The sequence below is a fragment of the Aquarana catesbeiana genome, linkage group LG09 (assembly GCF_042186555.1).
Source record: "Aquarana catesbeiana isolate 2022-GZ linkage group LG09, ASM4218655v1, whole genome shotgun sequence".
NCBI classification, from domain to species: domain Eukaryota; kingdom Metazoa; phylum Chordata; class Amphibia; order Anura; family Ranidae; genus Aquarana; species Aquarana catesbeiana.
In genome coordinates this window covers 80,870,460-80,888,986 of record NC_133332.1, presented here as the reverse complement: position 1 = coordinate 80,888,986, position 18,527 = coordinate 80,870,460, and the positions used below count along the sequence as shown (strand labels likewise).

The window sequence follows — 18,527 nt, the reverse complement described above, 5'->3', positions numbered from 1 at the left end:
CAAAATAGGGGATAGATTTATGGCATTTTTATTATTATTATTTTTTTAATAGTAATGGCGGCGATCTGCAATTTTTATCGAGACTGCTACATTATGGCGGACACATTGGACACTTTTTACACCTTTTTGGGTCGATTGACTATTAAACAGTGATCAGGGCTATAAAAATGCACTGATTACTGTATAAATGTCACTGGCAGGGAAGGGGTTAACACTAGAGGGCGATCAAGCGGTTAACTGTGTTCCCTATGCGTGTGTTCTAATTGTGGGGGATGGGACCGACTATAGGAGATAAGAGATCGTGTTTCCCAGCTCATAAGAACTCACGATCTCTCTCTCCTCTCCTCACAAAACTGGGATGTGTATGTTTACACACGCACATCCCTGTTCTGCCTCTCGTGCCTGCCGGTCTCGAGCATTGGCACCCCGCGCCTGCCATCCCACTTAAAGGGGCCGACGTATAGCTACGACGGTTCGCGGGATCGTGCCGACCTGCCGCAGTATAACGACGGCATTTTTTTTTTTTTGGATATATATTATAGCAAAAAGTCAAAAATATGTTTGTTTTTTTTTCAAAATTGTCGGCCTTTTTTTGTTTATAGCACAAAAAAATAAAAACCGCAGAGCTGATCAAAAGAAGAGAAACCTCTATTTGTGGGAAAAAAAGGACATCAATTTTATTTGGGTACAGTGTCGCACGACAGTGCAATTTTCAGTTAAATCTATGCAGTGCCGTATCGTAAAAAATGGCCTGGTCAGGAAGTGGGTAAAACCTTCCGGGGCTGAAGTGGTTAAAGAGGTGGAGATCTACCCAAACCAACACGGGAGAAGTCAAAGATCATTGGGCTTCTCAAAGATCGTGTTGTTCAGAGGAGCAGCAGAACCTGCTGCGCTTGTGAATGAGCCCTTAGTTGCATTCAGCAGCGGCACCCTTAGGCCTCGTTCACACGAAAGTTGGGTTGGTTATAAAACAGGAGGATATAACAGAAGTCTATGGCTAAGTGCAGCTAACCGATAGGAAAGCTGCACTGCACCCGCGGTGTGGGTAAACCGCAGCACATCAGTGTAAAAGCAGCCCTATACTATTAAGCCCAGTGTATTGTTTCACATTGACCTGAAGATCTCTTCTCTCCTGGTGCTGGCACCACTCTGGAGACCTCTAGCTGGGATAAGAGGTGGAGTGCAGTTGTTATCACTCCGCATGGGACAGGAGTCGGCACTACAGAGGAGGCATCAGTTTATGCAGCTCTTGCTTCCTACTACAGCTCCAACTTTACAAGTAGTCCCTCTTCAATACACTCTGATGCTCTACAATGGTGGGTCAGCAAGCAAGCCCAGACTATGATCTACTGGTCACCTGTCTGCGATCTACTGGTTGCTGATCCCCGTTCTAGATTGAGATCAAAGAGACAAGGTGGTCATTTAATGGTTTTGCTTTGGGGTCAATTCAAACATAGTTATGGCATCGATAACAGCAGCCTTTTGTTCTGTTAGTTTAACTGGATGGATAATTGGAAGTTTATCTTTGACAAGCCTTATTATGTAACTATACTGTACATGCAACTAGAATCCACTTTTTGTCACCAACTATCAGCATTAGATAAACTCCGTAAGCCCTGTCAGGTTTGATCATGCAAGCATAAACCAAAAAACATTCAAAGTGATTGCGTAGCAATCCATTTTTATTCTTAAAATTGCAGGATATTAGAAGCAATTTGGAATAAACTGGTAGAAATGACTTGCCAAAATCTGTAACCCTTGTAATGTGGCTAAAAGGACTTTAAATCAAACTGTAGTGCTAAGAATCCAAATCTAACATATGTTTATCTTTACAGGTTCAGTACTTTCTCCAGTGGTGGTGATAGCTCAATGTACGTAAGAAGAAGCACAATCACATCTTTTCTTTGTACACTTTCTGACATCTTATTATTTTCCATGTCTCATATACCGTAAGATATAAAATGCACTAATCCCCAGTGGTGAGACATACAGATGTGTGAGGCCTTATGGGAGCATGGTCATCAGGTGGTCAACATGGTTGGAGGAAGGGCCTGTCATTTGACTTTGGTGGGTCACGTGACCAGGCTTAGTACACATTTTTAAAGCACACTGTTGTACTTTATAAATAGGAAGTGTTATATTTTTTAAAGTAGTGGAATGACTGCAGTAAAGGTATGCAACATCAATATACATGGACCCTTTAAAGAATATAATACATTATCGCTCACATTAAATACCCAACCATGTGCAAAATTTAAATAAAATGATTTTTGCTTGCAACTGATTAACCACATGCCGACCAGCGCACGATGATGTACGTCAGCACAATGGCACGGCTGGGCAAATGGGCGTACAGGTACGTCCCCTTTAAATCGCGGCATTGTGGGCACGCGTGACCTGCTCCGTGACCGTGCCCGCGGGTCCTGTGGACTCGATGTCCGCCGGTGTCCCGTGATCGTGTCACAGAGCAGCAAAACGGGGAGATGTCTATGTGAACAAGGCATTTCCCCGTTCTGCCTAGCAACATGACAGAAATCTACTACTCCCTGTCATCGGAAGCAGTGTTCTCTGTCATGTCAGTGATAGCCCACCCCCCCCCACAGTTAGAATATCTCCCTAGGACACACTTAACCCTTTGATAGCCCCCTAGTGTTTAACCCCTTCCCTGCCAGTGTCATTTATACAGTAATCAGTGCATTTTTATAGCACTGATCGCTGTATAAATGACAATGGTCCCAAAATAGTGTCAAAAGTGTCCGATGTGTCCGCTATAATATCGCAGTTACAATAAAAATCGCAGCTCACCGCCATTACTAATAAAAAAAAAAAATAATAATAATGCTCTAAATCTACCCCCTATTTTGTAGATGCTATAACTTTTGCGCAAACCAATCAATATACGCTTATTGCGATTTTTTTTTTACCAAAAATATGTTGGAGAATACATATCGGCCAAAACTGAGAAAGACTTTTTTTTTTTAAATATTTTTGGGGGATATTTATTATAGCAAAAAGTTAAAAATATTGCTTTCTTTTCAAAATTGTCGCTTTTTATGTTTATAGTGCAAAAAATAAAAACTGCAGAGGTGATCAAATACCACCAAAAGAAAGCTCTATTTATGGGGAAAAAAAGGACGTCAATTTTGTTTGGGTGCAACGTAGTACGATCGCGCAATTGTCAGTTAAAGCGGCGCAGTGCCGTATCGCAAAAAGTGCTTTGGTCAGGAAGGGGGTAAATCTTTCCGGGGCTGAAGTGGTTAAAGCATTAGAGAAGCCCACTTTGTGATTTTTACCTACAGGTAAGCCTATAAGAAGGCTTAACTGTAGGTAAAATTAATATCTCCTAAACGTGCACCGTTTGGGAGATATTCACTCTGCATGCAGCTGCTGATGTCAGCGGCGCATGTGCTCTGAAGGTCTGGTGTATCGTGCCGGAACTTCAGAGCTTCCTGCCAGAACTGAGGGCTCCCGCACGCATGCATGGGAGTGACATCATTGCAGCTCCGGCCACTCACAGCGCTAGAGCCCACGAACCCAGAAGTAGCGCCGGGGGAACATGTCAGCCCCCTCAACGGTGACCAAGCGCTGTTGCGGGGGCTTCATTCTAAGGAAAACACTGGATCACTTTATTCCCAAAGTGAGAATTAATTTGCTAAATGAAAAGCCTCTTTATAATAGAAACCCCTCTGTATGAGTTAGCAAATACACCTCTAATTCACTGTATCTTTCTAGTGCAGTAAATCTTTTGGGAATGTCACATTTGCAGATTCATAAATGTTCTGCCGAGCATGCAAGATATCAACTAACTAAATGTTTGCTAAACAACTTATTTTGTAATGTGGAGAAAAAAAAATACTATATATATATATATATATATATATATATATATATATATATATATATATATATATATATATATATATATATATATTATACAGTATACAGAATCAGGATGAGAGGGAGGTTTCTATTTGAAGATCCAAAACATATTAAATATCTATAACTAAGATTTCATTTTTGATGGGACTGACCCTTTCAACTCATATACACAGAGGATTATCCTTAAATTCTTAAATAAGATTATGGTTTTGCATTTTATGGTTTTGCATTTTATGGTTATTTTAATTCATTTGAATACATTGCAGCTACCACTTCAGTCCCAACTACTTCTGAAGCTCCAACTACAACTGCGGCTCCAACTACTACAGAAGCACCCACTACTACTGCAGCTCCAACAACTACAGAAGCACCAACTACCACTGCAGTCCCTACAACTACAGCAGAACAAACTACTACTGCAGCTCCAACTACTACAATAGCACCTACTACTACTGCAGTCCCGACAACTACAGAAACTCCAACTACCACTGCAGTCCCAACTACTTCTGAAGCTCCAACTACAACTGCGGCTCCAACTACTACAGAAGCACCCACTACTACTGCAGCTCCAACAACTACAGAAGCACCAACTACTACAGCAGCACCAACTACCACTGCAGTCCCTACAACTACAGCAGAACAAACTACTACTGCAGCTCCAACTACTACAATAGCACCTACTACTACTGCAGTCCCGACAACTACAGAAACTCCAACTACCACTGCAGTCCCAACTACTTCTGAAGCTCCAACTACAACTGCGGCTCCAACTACTACAGAAGCACCCACTACTACTGCAGCTCCAACAACTACAGAAGCACCAACTACTACAGCAGCACCAACTACCACTGCAGTCCCGACAACTACAGCAGAACAAACTACTACTGCAGCTCCAACTACTACAATAGCACCTACTACTACTGCAGTCCCGACAACTACAGAAACTCCAACTACCACTGCAGTCCCAACTACTTCTGAAGCTCCAACTACAACTGCGGCTCCAACTACTACAGAAGCACCCACTACTACTGCAGCTCCAACAACTACAGAAGCACCAACTACTACAGCAGCACCAACTACCACTTCAGTCCCGACAACTACAGCAGAACAAACTACTACCGCAGCTCCAACTACTACAATAGCACCTACTACTACTGCAGTCCCGACAACTACAGCAACTCCAACTACCACTGCAGTCCCAACTACTTCTGAAGCTCCAACTACAGCTGCGGCTCCAACTACTACAGAAGCACCCACTACTACTGTAGCTCCAACAACTACAGAAGCACCAACTACTACAGCAGCACCAACTACCACTGCAGTCCCGACAACTACTGCAGAACAAACTACTACTGCAGCTCCAACTACTACAATAGCACCTACTACTACTGCAGTCCCGACAACTACAGCAACTCCAACTACCACTGCAGTCCCAACTACTTCTGAAGCTCCAACTACAACTGCGGCTCCAACTACTACAGAAGCACCCACTACTACTGCAGCTCCAACAACTACAGCAGTACCAACTACTACAGCAGCACCAACTACCACTGCAGTTCCGACAACTACAGCAGAACAAACTACTACTGCAGCTCCAACTACTACAATAGCACCTACTACTACTGCAGTCCCGACAACTACAGAAACTCCAGCTACCACTGCAGTCCCAACTACTTCTGAAGCTCCAACTACAACCGCGGCTCCAACTACTACAGAAGCACCCACTACTACTGCAGCTCCAACAACTACAGAAGCACCAACTACTACAGCAGCACCAACTACCACTGCAGTCCCGACAACTACAGCAGAACAAAGTACTACTGCAGCTCCAACTACTACAATAGCACCTACTACTACTGCAGTCCCGACAACTACAGCAACTGCAACTACCACTGAAGTCCCAACTACTTCTGAAGCTCCAACTACAACTGCGGCTCCAACTACTACAGTAGCACCCACTACTACTGCAGCCCCAACAAGTACAGTGACACCAACTACTACAGCAGCACCAACTACCACTGCAGTCCCGACAACTACAGCAGAACAAACTACTACTGCAGCTCCAACTACTACAATAGCACCCACTACTACTGCAGCCCCAACTACAACTGCAACACCCACTACTAGTGAAGCCCCACCTACTACAGCAGCATCAACTACCACTGCAGTCCCAACAACTACAGCAGCACCAACTACCACTGCAACCCTAACATCTACAGCACCAACAACTACCACTACAGTTCCAACAACTACAACATCAGCTCAAAGTACTACACCAGCGCAAACCACCCCTGCAGCCCTAACAACCACAGTGGCACCAACCACCACAGCAGCCCCAACAACTACAGCAACAGCAACTACCTCTACAGCCCCAACTACTACAGAAGCTCCAACTACAGCAGAAACAATCACATCAGCAGCTCTAACTACAACAGCAGCACCTCCAACAACTACAGCCCCAACAACTACAGCAGCACCATCTACCACAGCAGCTCCAACAACTCCAACAACTACAATAGCACCCACTACAACTGCTGCTGCAACTACTACCGTAGCGCCCACTACTACTCTAGTCCCAACTACTACAGTAACACCCCCTACTCCTGCAGGCCTAACAACTACAGCAGCAACAACTACAAGTGTGGCTTCGACTTCTACTGCAGCACCATCTTCCACTGCAGTCCAAACAACTACAGCAACACCAACTACCACTGCAGTACCAACAACTACAGCAGCATCAACTACTACTGCAGCCCCAACTGCTACAGTAACACCCACTACTACTGCAGCAACAATATCTATAGCAGCACCATCTTCCACTGCAGTCCAAACAACTACAGCAACTCCAACTACAACTGCAGCTCCTACTACTACAGCGGCATCAAGTACAACAGCAACCCTAACTACTACAACAACACTCATAATAACTACAGCCCCAACAACTACAGCAACTACAACAACATCAACCACTACAGAAGCCTCAACTACCACTGAAACCCAAACTACCACAGCAGCACCAACCACAACAATCCCAACTCCCACTACAACCTCAACTACTACATCTGCCCCAACAACTACAGGAGTCCCTTTTGTAGTATCACCAAACACATCAGTCCCAACTACAACATCCACTTCAGTAGCCTCAAGGACAACAGTAGTACCAACAACTACCGAAACAGCAGTCACAATTACTACAGCAGCACCAGTTTCTACTACAGCATCAACTACAGTAGCGACTACAACTGCAGCAGCCGCAGCTGCAGCCGCAGGTACTAATAAATTACCATCTCTTACATCGGAATCTATATCTTTTAAACCTCGAATTGCTAATTCAGGGAATTGTGTTGGAACATTTGCAGTTACAACCAACCACTTGAGAAGCAATAACTACTATTTACTACTCACTTATCCAAACTATCACTAAAGCTTCAAGTACTAGTGCAGGCTGCTTTTCTACTTCTTTTTATAAACTAATACTACTTCTAATTTTACTTCACTGGTTACTATTGCAGCAGGTACTATTATTGCTTTGTCATATGTTATTGCAGTACCCAGGGCTAAAACCACCCCACCCCCAAATACAGTTTACTATTCTTCAGTAATGAATGGACACAGAAGTGATTGTACGGATCACTCCCTGTGTTCATTCAAGAAAGGAAGGGGCCAGAAAATGACATATTTACAGGCCCCTTCCCCACTCTCCATCCTGAAACATCCATCTGTGTGCATGCAGCAGCTGCCGGTGGGAAGGGAGGGAAGCCAGCAGTGCTGCGGGGGAAAGGGGGCCTAGACAGGTGGAAACAGCGATTGTGCTAGAACCAATCCCCCTGCAGTGCAGCCGGAGGAAGAAAGGAGTAGAAGCTGGAAGTGCTGCAGGGGGAGGCAGAAGAGGATTAGTGTCTGCAATAAGACAGTATAGCTAGCGCTCTTGCTCAGCAAATGCCTGGGCCCAGTACAGGAGGGCTGGCTGTACTGCCTTATCAGCAGCCCTAGCCATACCCACCACCAGGGGTGTCGCTAGGGGGTGGCTTTTGGGGCTATAGCCCCGAATCTGGGGCCAATAGCCCCGAGTCTCTGCAGAGGTCCCCAAAGGGGAGGGGAGGCTCTCTGGGGACCCTTATGTAAGTGGGGGGGCTCTCTGGGGACCCTAATGCAAGGGAGAGGCTCTCTAAGGACCCAGATTTAAACGGGAGGCTCTCTGGGGACCCTGATGTAAGGGGGGCTCTCTGGGGACCCTGATGTAAGGGGGTCTCTCTGGGGACCCTGATGTAAGGGGGGCTCTCTGGGGACCCTGATGTAAGGGGGGCTCTCTGGGGACCCTGATGTAAGGGGGGGGCTCTCTGGGGATATATATACACACACACACGTATATTACTGTATATACATGTGTATGCCCGCCCAAGCGTATGACTTTCTTTACTACTCTGCTATGTGCTCTAGCCCCAGATTTTTTGTAGACCTAGCAACGCCCCTGCCCACCACTATTACTGCTTCTATGATAACTGCAAAAAGTGATCCTATTTCTTGAAAAAAAGACCTTATGATCACATAAAGACCCTACACTTCCTTTAAGTGTTGCAGCTTGAGTGTTTGGGCCTTCACTATAGTGAGCCATGACTGATAGGAATCTAAATGAGACAGGATGGCTCAGTAAAGCTTTGAAAACACCAGGAAGTGTCAGAGCTTTAAACCATAAAAACAGCCAAGCATTTTGGCATACCAGGGGAGTCCCTGAATTTTATACCTGGTGACAATTTTTTTTACATTGATAAAATCAGTGTCTTAACTGTTTCACCATTTACTTCTAAAATCACGATTTTCATGCCTCAATTTGCACTTCATCATCATCATTATTGGCAAAAACTACCATTAAAGTTCTTAACACCACTGCAGCTCCAACTACTACTGCAAAGTGCACAATTGTCACAGCCCAAATTACTCCACCACCTTCCAGCATAACTGCTACCTTCACTCCTACTGCAGTTCACTACTCCTGCTTACTACACTACTGTTGTGCAAATGGTTATTACTATATTTAGTACAGTTGTCCCCTTGATACTACTCTCTCCACTCCTCACTATTACTACCATCATATCTCCTACACTGTTACATATTTTACTTTGTTTAAAACTAGCACTGCATGCAATACTTTCAATGCTCCCACAGCCTTTAGTGAATCTACTACTTCTGCTGCTACCGTAACTGTAGCTAGGGGTACCTAGTGCCAGCATTATCTCCAGGACTCATTTTACTTTCTTGGTTCCTCTATGAGCTCTTGTTTTATGTCAAAAGGAACTGCTATGACTATAATAGTGCAGCAAGTTGACACAACACTAATGTGGGAAAGATGCATTCCTTTGGCCTTTCCTTGGTTCCCAATGTTACCTGGCAGGCTGTTGACAATGCTACCAAACTATACACTACCTTAAAGTCAAACTCCAGCTTTGTTATCACTTTAGCCACTTAATGACTGCCCTATAGCAGATTTACTGCTACAGGCCGGCCATTCTGTGCAGAATCACATATATATATACAGATCAATGCACATACTCATGAGCACACCATGGATCTTCAAATGTAGTCCAAAGCTTTTATTGCAGAAAGATCACATCACAAAAGAACAAGTGCAATGTTTCGGAGCCGCACAGGACCCCTTTGTCAGGCATGCAATGACATGACATGTCTGACGAAGGGGTCCTGTATGGCTCCGAAATGTTACACATGTTCTTTTGTGATGTGATCTCTCTGCAATAAAAGCTTTGGACTACATTTGAAGATCCATGGTGTGCTGGCAAGTATGTCCAGTATATCCAGTGTCCAGCTGGTAGTGGCTACAGCATTCGCTACAGATGAGCCTAGCGATCCAGGAATGTGTGCAATAGAAATATAGACAAGATCACGCATATATGTGATTCTGCACTTCCAGGTAGGGGGTGCACACCACTTCTGCTGTGATTAGTCACAGCAAAAGCCAATCAGCGGGTGCTGGCCAATGGATGTCCGCCGCTACCAGCTGACCATCGAGGAGAGAGACAGGACGGAGCTCTGCCTATGTAAACAATGCAGAGCCCCGTCCTGTTAGAGGGGATGTGCTGGATTTTGTTTCCCTGCAAAGCAGGTAATAAAACCCAGCACTTCCTTTAGTGAAAGAACCATACGGTGTACACAAAAAAACTGGTTAGGCACACATTTAACCCTTTGATCACCCTAGATAGTTAACCTCTTCCCAGACAGTGTCATTAGTACAGTGCCAGTGCATAATGTTTAGCAGTGTCAATAGTGTCAGGGTCAGATTGTCCGCCACAATATCTCAGTCCCGCTATAAGTCGCTGATCACTGCCATTACTAATATAAAAATAAATAAAAAATGGCTTATATACCATAGTTTGTAGATGCTATAACTTTTGCACAAACCAACCAGTATACACTTATTGGGATTTTTTTTTACTAAAAATATGTAGTAGAATACATATTGGCTTAAATTTATGAAGAAATTTCATTTTACCCAGCTTGGTCCAAATTAACTATTCAAAGTGATAGCAAAGCTGCTGTTTGGCTTTAAGCAATGGTGACAATTGCTGTTGCGGTATATTTCTTTACTTTTTTAGCTGCCTCCAGTCAAGATTTAGACTCTCACAAAATGGATGTCAGAGTCCAAAGTCATTGAGTTTTTGTGAAGTTTGTGAAGTCTGCAGACTAACTCACTGGACATGCTATTTTCAAAATTTTTCTCACCTTCTGAGTCTGGGCCCCTTCAAAACTTTGGGTCCAGGATCACTGTATAGTTTTTCACAGCGGTGGATCAGTTGTACCTTGAGCTGTTTTCATTTTATAAGTCCCCCCAGAACTTTAAATGGGATCATTGATAAAGGTTAGCATTTTCTGAGTGTGCATATGTAGAGTGTATAATAATTTAATTATCCTAAAGATAACCTTTAGTGAGTGGAATACAAACTCTGCCATTGTTGATCACCTTCTGAAAATAGTCAAAGGGCTTTGAAAAGCACTAGAGTGCATATTTATATTTCCTTATGGGAGCCCCTGGAATCTAGGGCCCTGGGCAACCGCCCATTATATGTGAAAAAGGATGATGCAGCAATGAGTCTATTCTTATCTTAGTGCCCAAAATCAGGATGACTAATTAAAGTCCTAAAAGTCCAACTGTGACCAATAGGAACTCTTTAGGCTGCTGGTCCTCTCAACTAAACTTGGGTAGTCCTGTAAATATCCACAAGAAAGAAAAAGAGAGAGAGGGCACCCGCTCTCTCTCTCTCTTTCTTTTTCTTTCTTGTGCAACTATTCATTGTACCCTTATTAAAATTCACCACTGCATGTTCCCCTTCTCTTGCCATGTGGGTAGCAACTTCTATTCTTTCTGCTTCATCTGCCAACTTTTTGACATCTATAATATCTGCCTCGTCTGGTGCTCATGTCTCATCTGCAGAATTCTTCTCTTCTAATGCCACTTCTTCTGATGAACACCCAACTTTTAGTACACCCTCAATTTTTGCTGTACCTGATACTTTTAAAGCATATCTCTCAACATCTGTACCTATGAAATCTGCTGCTTCCACCACTTTTCTTCTGCAATAACCATTTCTAATACTTTCCATACTCTTGCAGTACTGAACATTTTTAATGCTTTCCCACTTTTGCTTCATCTACTAATTCCAAAGTTTCTGCTTCTCCTGGTTCTGCAGACTCTGCCACTACTACCATACTGGACACTTCCATGCTTCTCATCATTCTGCATCCATCACTATGGCTAATGCTTCCACAATTACTGTATAGAACCAACCACTTCTGCAAACAAAGCTTCAAATATGCATTTCGGTACTACTGAACTCAGCAGGCAATTGAAGTTTTGATTATGTTGTCATGCTGAATAGCGAGTCAGAATATGGCCCTTTTTTATTTATTTTGTGTCAGAGCTTATAATTATAAAAAGTTGCCAACAGCACACTGGAGACCCTGATCCCTGCTCTCACACAGAGTGTAGCAGTTTAGGTCTCCAGTGGCCTGACACCCCCCTGCGCAGTGCCCCGAACAACACTGATGCTCAGGAAACATGAGCATTTTTGTTAGGAGCCTGCAGAAGACATGTGGAACTGCTGGAGAGCAGGACTGCTGTCCTCTGTATTAGAGAAGGGGTCCAGATCTCTAGGGTGCTGCCTGTACAGGGTAGCTTCTTATATTTTAAGCACTAATACAAAATACAAATATAAAACCTTGCCATAGTCTTTAATTAGTTTGCTGCCTGACAAAATAACAATAATAAAATGAACACTTCCGATGGGCTTTAGGTTTAGTAGGCACATCTGAAGATTTTGTTTGCGGGAATTTGTGCCCATGCAGTCAAAAGACAACTTATGAGATCAGGTACTGATATTGGACAAGAACACCTGGCTCAAAATCAGCATTCCCACTTATTCTAATTTTTGTTCAGTAGGGCTGAGGAGCAGCGGAATTCATTGACATTTACAATTTTTCATTTTGTGGCAAGAGTTTAACTGTCAACATTTTTCTTCCCATGTGAATCCAAACAGTAGTGTTATAGCGCCATCATGTGAGCACTTAGTCAAACTGCTCTCTCTACTATCTATCTATCTATCTATCTATCTATCTATCTATCTATCTATCTATCTATCTATCTATCTATCTATCTATCTATCTATCTATCTATCTATCTATCTATCTACCTTTGCCTAGAGCTGCAGTACTCTCAGGTTAAAAAAAAGTACAGAAGAACACTTTCCTTGTTATTTAGCCTGTCTCCCTTGTACAATAAAAAAATAAAGGTACAATTAGGCTTTAAAAATTACCAGTTCTCTCTAAAAAAAAAAATGCATTACTTTCAAAAGGAAATCAGCAATGGTGGCTTAAACATTTCTCTCAGTACAGGTTTGCTATAGGTTTTGGTTTCCTGACTCAAGTTCCTCAATAATTATTTAACCTAAACTACCTCAACAATTCTTAAGCAATATTTATACCTATCTAATAGCATTTATACTCTCCAGTGATTGATCAGCACAGTGGACCCTCAATGCACCAGCAGGGTTTAAAGAACTCTCACTGAGGAACCACCTCATTGTTCCAGGACTGCACTGATGGTGCAGATGTTATGCTGCTAATACAGGGAAGAGTAACACTTGAAAAAGCCTAGATGGTAAGCAAAAATGCCAAGCAAAACCAGGCATAGTGCAAGATGGTGAGGTGAAATCAGAGTCAGACAAGCTGGAGGTCAGAGCAGGCTATGGGCAATAAAAATCGGTAGACAAGCAGGTCAAGGTATGCAGTGGGCAGGAATAAATCCATGGATAGCCCAGTCATAATCAAAATCAATATGAAGTGCAGGGCAGTAAGGCAAACTGCATTCACATCAGACAAAGTTTATTGCACTAAGGCTCTAACTGACTTGAGCCACAGTGCTGTAATAAAGAAAATATAGTACTTTTGATATGTAATTATTCTTAACCCCTGTGTTAAATTAAATATGTACTCACTAAAAATGCTCAAGACCTGTCAGTTTCTAGCTCACTATACAAAATCAAAAGATTAATGATGGGTCAGATACTACAGTTTCAGTGAAAGTTTCAAGAGTGTCTGTTTTCCTGGTAGCCATTTAGGTAAGTGGATGTTTTAGCACCAACTCAGTAATTGGTGTTAGAACATTAGCTCATACTGTCCCTTTGAGGACACAACTCAGAAGAGCTATAATAGTAAAAGCCAAAAAGTCTGTGTTTAGGAATAGGGTGATAAATTAAGTCTTCTGGCTCAATTATAAGGTCTGTATACTACATTACATTGACCAGTTTTCCCCAAAGTTCAGAATTCCCACTAGGTAGGCAAATATGCGTTCACATAGAAAACAAGAATTTCACATTCTCTACCATAAAATCCAAATTTCCCCCTCTGATTACCTGATTTACATATGCTTATAAAAGGAGCGAGGTAAGGAATAAATTTAAGGTCTTTTATGCTGGTTAGTGCAAATGAGAAAAGATTCTTTATCAAACATTTGTCATTACACAAATAGCCCTGAAATGCCACCTTCATTTAAACAGAGTGTTTATTTGAGATGAGTTCAAGCACATCCAGATCCTAGTCCAAAATCATCAAAGTGATCCTTCTAGGAAGCTGTTATTTTTACTGTGCTGATAAGAAGCCGCAGAGGCATTCCCCACCCTGCAGCCACACATATACAAGAGGCACATGTGATGGCTGGGGTTGGCTGTGGAAAATGCCCCTGCCACTTATGAATGGCCCAGTACAGTGACAGCTTCCTGGCGGGATCACTCAGGTGGGTTCAGACTAGGATTCAAAAATGCCCAAGCTCATCCCTAGTGTTTATAAAGTGCAAGAGGCAACTTATTCTTACACTGGAAAATTCTGCTGGGCTGAGCTGTTACCAAGAAGTTCTTGAAACCTCTCAGACCTTTTCCCTAACATCCCTAACGCAGGTAGACAATACCAAACTGCCATCAGTTTATATAATGGGTAGGATTGCACCAAAAATGTATTATTTTTATGTTTCAGCTGCAGGAGCTGGTGGCGGAGGACTTCCATTCTACAGCAACCTTTTAATTGCTTTAGGTAGCGCTATCGGGGCAATTCTACTTGTCTTGGGTATATTTGGGGTAAGTTGCAACCTAATTATGCATTCATTATTTAATTGGCATATATATCTATGTAAAATGCTATATTCCCTTTCCTGCCCTCCCTCTTTTTATGTCTGAATGGTTCTGTCTGACATTTCAATGTGAGGCAGATTGTCAGAAATATTGCAACTTTTGCTATAATTTCTCTTTAGAAAACCCATAATTCTCTGGGAATTCTTTACTGTATTTAAAAGGTTTATCTGTAAAACAAAAATTGTGAAGTTTTTCTTCAAAAAAGAGAACAGTTTTTTTAAAAAAATATATAAAAGACTTGGCAGCAAATCATTATAGTATGTTTTAAACATGTGAAATTCAAATGAATTGAAAACTTAATTTTATTAAAAGACACTGATGCTACCCATATTTTGATTTGAGATTTTTGCATAAACAACTTGGTATGGATTCTGACCCACTCCTAGCAGTCCCCTTTTAAACTTGCTTACCAGCAAACAGGATATTGCCTTTAATTTGGTTCAAAGTTGATTTATCAAAGAGGGACTGAAATCCGGAATCTCTGGCCAAAAAAGATAGGTACTATGGTACTATGGAAATAGTTGTATTTTACTTTATAGGAATGTTCCTGAAAATGATTTTGTCTAGGTAGGAAACACATGTACATTATTATATTTAACTTTTAACAAGATGTTAATAGTTGTCCTTCATTTTTCAGATTCTGGCATTGCTAAACTCTTTGGGATTTCTGGGCTTTGGAGCTGCTGCTGCACCTGTTGCCGTGGCTGCACCTGTTGCTGTGGTCCCCAGCACCGTGGGAGTTACTACAGGTTATCTACCTGCTGCTAATGTGCCTGTCACAAACTATCCATTATACCATCCTCACAATGTAGCATACAATATCCCACGGGCTAATGTAGTACCACGGGAAACACTAGTTCAACCAATAAGACAGCCAGCAATTCAGCCACCAAGGCAGCCAGTGCATTATCGACCACATGAACTACCACGTCAACCACCACATCAACCACCGCATCAACCAACACATCACCCAACGCGTCATCCATCACATCAACCATCACGTGAACCACCACGTCATTCACCACATCATCTATCCCATCAACCACCACATCATCCATCCATTCAACCATCACATCAACCATCACTTCAACCACCAGCTGGCTCTACAGCTCCCAACCCCCTAAACTTTCCTGGCGCAGAAATGATTGGATTATAAGCTTCAGCGTGGGTTTCAAAGACAATTTTGCATAATTTTTGGTTTTAAGGATTGGTTAAAAATGAACTATGGCTTACTTTTCCAATCAACAATCAAACCAAGCAATGTTACCCACATCCAGTGTCAAGGAGCCAAACTTTTTTTTCTTTTAGCTGAACTGAATAAATTGCTGGTTAGACCAAGGGTCATCTTGGCACTTACCTTGACAGAATTGTTCTCTGTAACAATATAATCTAATTACTCTTCTTCTAATATATCAAACAATCAAACCAATCAGCTTGTTAATGGTCTTGCACTGTAGAAGAGAGCATCAGACATGCACTTTTTTTCTGTTTTTTGTATCTTTATTTTTAGATTGGTTAAGGGCTAGAACCTCTGTCAAGTTTTTATTGCTGTCTGTGTCCCCATTGAATAGATTTACTTTCATATTCTGTCCAAATGACAAGTTTCTCACAATGAAAGGATGTTACAGTCAGATCACAATTACTGAGTAGCAGAGCTGGACATTAACATTCAGAACCCATTCCACACCTTGAACTGACCTTCCAATGCTTAAACAGATATAAATACCTCCTTTTAAACCAGTCCTGGGTTTATTAAAATGTCATTAAATTTAGGCTTAAATAGAACTGTACTTTAGCATCTTGTAGTTACCAATACAGCAAGATCTAGAGTGGGAGAGAAAAACACAGCACTCTAAGCCAATCAGACTTTCCTTCTCTGCACATAAAGCAGACTAATACCATGGAATAGCTTAGTGCTGACCTTATCTGTGTGCTGCCCTTTCACTCTCAATTCACATGCTGGGTAGTCCTTGATTGCTTTATTGCTTTAACTGTATCAAAGAAAAGTGAGGTCAGATCCTGGCAGTGATGTTGAGAGAGATGTCGAGATTAGAAAACTGGCTAAACAAAGTTACTATCTCTTGGTACAGTAGGTAAAATAGCTAATACCTCCTGTACTGTTTGATGTCCCTTCTTTAAAATGTTATCTTCCACCTCTCCATTAATATGTTCTAAAATGTACTATGCCGTCCAGCAGTGCTGGCCTCTGCTTATGTGATAATCTACACAAAGTATTCAAAACTGTGGAATGCATTTTGATGTTCTGTGCCATTTTTTTACAATTATGTTTTATACCAAAATGGAACAATTTGTATTATTATTTTTTTTTTCACTGGAAGTGAAAAATCTATTTATTTACATTGCTGCACAGTAAATCTAAATCATAATTAATATGTTATGCTTAAAAATAAAGAATTGGGAAAATTATGTTAAAAAATTTGATATTTATTGACTTAAATGGGTGAAGTCAATGTGTAATATAACGGAATCCAACATAACATTAAAGTTAAATAAAAGCTGGGCTATAAAAGATAACTGCATTAAATAACACTACATTTCAGTAAAAAAAGAAAACATTTTGGCCAGTGCCGCTACTGAAAATGCATCAACATTGAAGAAGTCAAACACTTTTCGTCTCCCACTTCCTTAAGGAATGCCACAGTCATCAGCAACACACTGCCGATACACGGACCTAACATTTACATTTCTGTTCATATTTTGCTTCTGTAAAGTAGAATTCAATGTTTTAAATCACTTTAATAGTTTGCTTAGGCCATTAAAAAATGTGTGTGCGGTAATGCACTGTGGTAGCATTAGCTACACGCAGTAAGTGGTGCTGTTTTCTGGCAGCAATACGGGTGGCTTCCTGTATGCTGCCAAAATTAAAGAGAATAGTGCTGAGCACTTCTCTTCCATTCAGGAGAAGCCATGTATTTTGATCAGTGAACACAAGACTTCCTTTGATTAGCTGAGGTGAAAATTGGGATATCAGCCACCTGCCTTTCAACTTCGGTCAATCAGAGGAAGTCTTGTACTCATTGACAAAAATGCAAGGCTTCTCCTGAATGGTGGCGAGGCACTAATCCTGTCTTTCATTAATTCCAGCAGCAGACAGGAAGAATTTTTTTGTGTGGGAGTACCCTATTAACATCTAGATCAGACCCTCATGTATGATAAAGGTCTGGTATAGGTGAAGGGAATCCCTAGCCGTTTATCTACAAACAGAAGTAAGGTGGCTGAACCTGTCATATACCCGTAATTTAAACAGTTTTTTTTTTTTTTTGTAAATTTCAGTTTTGTTGTCATGAGTTGTATACAAATGCAGGCCGATTAACCACTTGACAACTGGGCACTTAAACCCCCTTCTTAACCAGACCAATTTTCAGCTTTCAGTGCTCTCACACTTTGAATAACAATTACTCAGTCATGCAACACTGTACCCATATGAAATATCTGTCCTTTTTTTCACACAAATAGAGCTTTCTTTTGGTGGCATTTAATCACTGCTGGGTTTTTTTATTTTTTGAGCTATAAATGAAAAAAGACAGAAAATTCTGTAAAAAAAAAAAAAAAAATTCTTTGTTTCTGTTATAAAATTTTGCAAATTAAGAATTTTTCTTCATAAATTTTGGCCAAATTTTATACTGCTACATATCTTTGGTAAAAAATAATCCAAATCAGGTTATATTATTTGGTCTTTGTGAAAGTTATAGAGTCCAAAAGCTATGGTGCCAATATCTGAAAATTGATCACACCTGAAGTACTGACGGCCTAGCTCATTTCTTGAGACACTAACAAGCCAGGACAGTACAAATACCCCCCAAATGACTCCTTTTTGGAAAGTAGACATCCAAAGGTATTTAGAAAGAGGCATGGTGAGTTTTTTGAAGTTGTAATTTTTTCCCACAATTCTTTGCAAAATCAAGATTTTTTTTCACAAAAGTGTCATATTATCAG

At 41.4% G+C, this 18,527-nt stretch overlaps 1 protein-coding gene across 1 annotated transcript in view; it reads left to right on the top strand.

Annotated features, from left to right (window-relative positions):
• LOC141107847 (uncharacterized) overlaps positions 1 to 17,007 on the top strand; it is a 31,447-nt gene extending 14,440 nt beyond the window's left edge. Inside the window, exons 2-5 of the mRNA XM_073598871.1 lie at positions 1,836 to 1,871; positions 4,146 to 7,148; positions 14,416 to 14,516; positions 15,208 to 17,007. Coding sequence (XP_073454972.1) covers positions 1,836 to 1,871; positions 4,146 to 7,148; positions 14,416 to 14,516; positions 15,208 to 15,726 — 3,659 coding nt within the window. The 3' untranslated portion in view covers positions 15,727 to 17,007. The remainder of the gene's footprint in view (positions 1 to 1,835; positions 1,872 to 4,145; positions 7,149 to 14,415; positions 14,517 to 15,207) is intronic.
• The last annotated feature ends 1,520 nt before the right edge of the window (positions 17,008 to 18,527 follow it).